Source organism: Theropithecus gelada, chromosome X (assembly GCF_003255815.1).
Source record: "Theropithecus gelada isolate Dixy chromosome X, Tgel_1.0, whole genome shotgun sequence".
Classification (NCBI taxonomy): Eukaryota; Metazoa; Chordata; class Mammalia; order Primates; family Cercopithecidae; genus Theropithecus; species Theropithecus gelada.
This window is the reverse complement of record NC_037689.1, coordinates 153,357,111-153,362,410: the sequence shown is the minus strand read 5'-3', so window position 1 is coordinate 153,362,410 and position 5,300 is coordinate 153,357,111. Positions and strand designations below refer to the sequence as shown.

At 56.2% G+C, this 5,300-nt stretch overlaps 1 protein-coding gene across 1 annotated transcript; it reads right to left on the bottom strand.

Moving 5' to 3' along the window:
• Nucleotides 1–3,078: 3,078 nt before the first annotated feature.
• On the bottom strand, nucleotides 3,079–4,736 carry LOC112615688 (cancer/testis antigen 1-like). The gene is made up of 3 exons (XM_025372534.1): nucleotides 4,400–4,736; nucleotides 3,607–3,741; nucleotides 3,079–3,367 (listed from the first exon to the last, which is right to left on the bottom strand). The coding sequence occupies exons 1-3, from the start codon at nucleotides 4,684–4,686 to the stop codon at nucleotides 3,229–3,231; spliced, it is 561 nt and encodes a 186-aa protein (XP_025228319.1). The 5' UTR covers nucleotides 4,687–4,736; the 3' UTR covers nucleotides 3,079–3,228.
• Nucleotides 4,737–5,300: the final 564 nt, after the last annotated feature.

Sequence of the window (5,300 nt, the reverse complement as noted above, 5' to 3'; positions counted from 1 at the left end):
CCGGCGCCCGCGTGGGTGTGAATTGGGGGCATCTTTCAAGGGAGGGCAGAAGGAGAACCTGCTGTCTGACTGCTCCCCACCTCAGGGAGCCCTCCCGCCCTCTTGTGTTTCCTCCTGGGCCCTTGAGGTCACTTGAGGGAAGAGAGGGGAAGCCTAGCACACTGGAGACACAGCTTTGGGAAGGAAGACACAGAGCTGAGCCAAACAAAGGAGGCCGCTCTGGGAAGCTCAGGGAATGAGACCCCAGAGGACAGATGAGCATCATGGGCGAAGCAGGGTCAGATCCCCCGTGAATTCAATACTTCAGCCAAGCAAGGTTTACGTCCTAGGGCAGGAGGGAAAGAGGCAGCTCCAGTTAAGGAAGGGCTGCCCTCTGGAGACAGGCCCCGGGTCACTCCGGGGGTCTCCCTGCAGAGCCTGTAGCATTGCTCCCAGACTCAGTGGGCCAGCAGGTCCCTACCTGACAGTTACTGTGCTCCTGGATCTTCATCTTTGCTCCCTGGGCTTCTGCTTTTGTGCCCGTGATGTTGTCTGCAGGGGCCGGTGGCTCAGCGCCTGGTCAAAGTTGTCTGGACGCATTTACCTGTCTTCGACCTCATTTGCCTGTCCAGGAGTTTCTCAGATGGATTCCTCAAGGTGGGTGGATGAAGGGGGCCAGCCCCTCCACACCTGTGGGTATTTCTCGTCAGGTGGGACGAGAGACTGACGAAAGAAATAAGACACAAAGTATAGAGAAAGAACAGTGGGCCCAGGAGGCCGGCGCTCAGCATACGGAGGACACGCATGGGCAGCGGTCTCTGAGTTCCCTCAGTATTTATCTATTACTATTTTTACTACCTCAGTAAGGGGAATGTGGCAGGAGAACAGGGTGAGAGTGGGGAGAAGGTCAGCAAGAAAACACGTGAGCAAAGGAATCTGTGTCACAAATAAGTTCAGGGGAAGTTACCATGCCTAGATGTGCATGTAGGCCAGATTTATGCTTCTCTCCACCCAAACATCTCAGTGGAGTAAACAGTAACAGAGTGGCACTGCCACCAACATGTCTCGCCTCCCGCCACAGGGCGGCTTTTCTCCTATCTCAGAATAGAACAAATGTACAATCGGGTTTTATGCCGAGACATTTCATTCCCAGGGGCAGGCAGGAGACAGAGGCCTTCCTCTTATCTCAACTGCAAGAGGCCTGCCTCCTCAGCACAGACCCTTCACAGGTTTCGGTCTGGGGGACGGTCAGGTCTTTCCCATCCCACGAGGCCATATCTCAGGCTATCACATGGGGAGAAACCTTGGACGATACCCGGCCTTCCAGGGCAGAGGTCCCTGAGGCTTTCCGCAGTGCATTGTGCCCCTGGTTTATCGAGAATGGAGAACGGCGATGACTTTTCCCAAGCATACTGCCTGTAAACATTTTACTAACAAGGCACACTTTGCACAGCCCTAGATCCCTTAAACCTTGATTCCATACAACACATGTTTCTGTGAGCTCAAGGTTGGGACAAAGTTACAGATTAACAGCATCTCAGGGCAAAACAATCCTTCGGGGTACAGGTCAAAACGGAGTTTCTTATGTCTTCCTGTTCTACATAGACACAGTAACACTCTGATCTTTCTTTCTTTTCCCTACAGGTGGAAGGGTATGTACATCTTTCCCTCAATAGGAAATGCCAAATAAATGTCCAGATAGAGGTTACCACCACTGCTACTGACAGCGTATGAGTCTTCGTTTCCAACTACAGCCTTGCCAAGCACTGGAGATTGTCAACTAATACTATTAATTTACATTAAAATATGCTCTGGTCCCACTGAGCAAATTCTAAAACAAAACTCAAAGGGATCAAGTTGTCTCCAAGCAACTTAAGAGCATCCCGGAACGCAGCTCAAGAATATGTCTGTTTCAGCTTGACATACAGCCCCTTTCCAATGTAGCTCTGGCCAAGATGGTGCCAGCATGTCCGTGCAGCAGACAAGGCACCTCAGCATGTCACGTAGACCCCGCAGCCGCCTGCCCCCTCCCCTGCCTACCATTCATGCCAAGTCCCCCTTTAAAAGGCCCTGCAGTCTGCCCACAAAGGGAAGCAGAGCCCTTAAAGGCAGGAGCCTGTACGCCTTCCCCTAAACCAAGTATGGCAGAAAGTCTGCTTCTTCATAGCAGACATCGCTCTTGTTAATTCGATCTCCAAGAGGTGAGAGAATGAACCTGTGTTTTGGTTATATTGCGTGTACACAAAGATTTTAAATTATTTGAATTACTGTTACCATAATTTCAGAGACAGGGTCTCGCTCTGTCACCAAGGCTGGAGCTCAGGGGTGCATTCATAGCTCACTGCAGCATCCAGCTCTTGGACTCAACACATCCTTCCACCTCACACCTCAGCCTCCTGAGTAACTGGGACTACAGGTGCCTGCCACCACACCCTCCACCCCTAATTTTTAAATATATATATATATATATATATATGTATGTATACACACACACAGACACACACACACACATATATATACACACACACGTGTATATATATACACACACACACATATATATACGTGTGTGTGTCTATATATATATAAATAAATATATGGCCCAGGGTGGCTTCAAACTCCAGGTCTCAAGTCATCCTCCCGCCTCAAGCCTCCCACAGCGATGGGAATACGGGTGTGGGCCACCATGCCCGACCCATATCACATGCTTAAGAGTGAAATGATAATGCTGGTTTTATGCATCTGTTCAAGCACATGTTTTTGAAGCATTTTTAGAAAGCACAAAAGCTCATATATGTTCAATGAAGACAATTTGGGAACAAACCTAATGCTGAGCTGGAAAAACATCATATATGCTACTGTCATATATTTAACATATAAATGCAAGCATATTGAGGAAAGTATTCTAAAATGTCCACAGTACTTAAAAGCTGAACGGCGGGACCCAGTGGCTTTTCATTTTCCCCCATTTCCCAAATTGTCTTCCATTACCTTGTGCTACTTCAATCTCTGAATCCCAGAGCCTCCCCTGCAACCCGAGGACAAGGGCACGCAAGTCTGAAGGTGCCTTCGCTCGCCGAGAAGAGACTCAGACACGGAATTGTAGCTCACTTTTATTTTCTACAGAAACAAACATGTAAGCCGGCCTCCTCCAGCGACAAACAATCAGGCCCCCACAATGAAGTGGCTGCTGGTGCAAGGACCATCCCCTAGGGGAGGAGGCACGACCTAGGAAGGGGCGCCAGGCTGGGCTTAGCGCCTTTGTCCTGAGGGAGGCCGAGCCAAAAACACAGGCAGAAAGCACTGCGTAATCCACATCAACAGGGAAAGCTGCTGGAAACAGGAGCTGATGGAGAGCTGGAGTTGGCGGTGGTCCGCAGCAATCAGTCGGCTGAATGTGAGAGGCGAAGAACATTACATTAAAGGTGACACCTCTGCACCCATCTCCCCGGGCTCCCTCGGGTGGCGGCGGGCCTGGTGCACCAGGTCTCTGTTCTGAGACCCTGTGCTGGGGTGTTCCCAGGTCTCTAGAAACCTGACCGTGGGGTGTAGGCGGATCCCAGCCCCCACCCTGCCATGCTGCGCACGCCACCCACCCAGGCCCCGTCCCTGTCCTGGTCCTGAACTGACATAGTCAGTATGTTGCCAGACACGGTGAACTCCTTCAGAAGCACCCCTGGCATGGGGAGCGGTGGGGCATCCCGGGCCAGGCTCCTGTGGGCCAGCTCTGCTTCCATGGGTGTCGGGAAAGGCATGGTGAGGTAGCTGGTGGGGGCCCAGTTAAGGCATCATCTCCTAGGACTTGGCCTGTGCCTCCGGCCTGCTGCTTACCCCAGGTCAGCTTTCCCCACTCCTCACCCCCACCCCCGATTGCCCAGCTCATCCCCCCCAGGCTGTCTCCCCAGGCACTGGCCCAGTAGCACATCCCACTCAGCTGTCTTGGTTCCACACTTTCCTTTGCTGCACCCCAAGGTGACTCCTCCATGCCCTTACAAGGCCCCTCCCCACCCTGCCCCCTGTCGCATCACCCGGCCCCCTCCTCGTCACCCAACCCTCCCTCTCCCCACCTCCCGCCACCCGCTCCCATCTTGCCCCCTTCCCCCCACCTCCTGATCCCCTCCTACACCCGGGTCCCCCTATCTCCTGGCCCCTGCCCCCCTTCCTGCATGACCCAGTGCCCCTAACCCCATCACCCATCCCCTCTCCCCCACCCTGCACACCCCCTACCTCCCAGCCCTTACCTGCTGCCCTCCTCACAGCTGGCCTCCCGTATCCCCACCTCCCAACTCCCACCCCCACCCCCACCCAACCCCTTACTCACATCTCCCCCGCCTCCTCCCCCACCGGGCCCTGCCCTCCCCATCTCCCGGCCCCCACCCCGCCACGAGAACTGTCTAGAACAGAACAGAACAGAACAGGATACAACTCAAGCAAGCGGCTGTCTGGCCTCCTGGTCCCGCAACTGCAGCATCCATTCAGCCGTGAAGCCGGGCCGCCACGTGGCCCACGAGGGACGCCTCCTCCTGGCCCTGAGACCCTTTCTGGCCCTGAGGCCCTTGGTGCCGCGATGCCCTGAGTACCTCCGCCGCTCGCAGCACCCGCCTCTCCTGGGCCGCCAGCATAGCCCCCTGGGCCACCAGGATCGCCAGGGCCCCCTGGGCCATCAGCATCGCCCGCCGCGCCCCCTGTGCCCTGGCCTGCGGCCTGCATGGCTCCTGGGCCTCTGTGGTGCGCTCAGAGAGAAAGTCAGGGCCCACAAGCACGCGGAGGCAGTGAGGCTGCAGGAAGTTCCGCCCCCTGGCGTGACAGGGGCAGCCTGGGATCCTCAGGGCGCCTGCGCACAGGGGCCCTACTTCCGGCCCTGGAAACCCCGAGCGAGCCCCGGAGCACATGACTGGTTCTCGCCAACCCTGCCCCGCCCCAAGAGAGCCCGGGCCGGAAGGTGGCCGCCATGCCAGCTTGGACCCGTCATCCCTGAGAAGCCGGCAGTCCACCAGGCCCCTGTCCCGGGAGCCCTGCAGGTAGTCCGGTACCGCGGGGCCCAGCCTGTCCCGTCTCCCTGGTCTTCCTCACATCGAGGAGCAAGGCGGGCCTGGGAACACAGGGCCGGGGCTGTGCGGCCGTCGTCCCGGACCCTGCCTATCCTGCCTGTCCTTGGGGGAGCGTCCAGGGCAGACCCCGGGGCCAGGCCTCTAACTGGGTTCAGCAGCCTCCGTCCCTGTCCCGGTCGCCCAGCCAGGTGGGGTAGCTGGAACCGCATGTCAGGTGGGAGTGACCTCCTGCCAGCCAAGGTCTCCCATGTGCCAGGTCCACCCAAGGTGGAC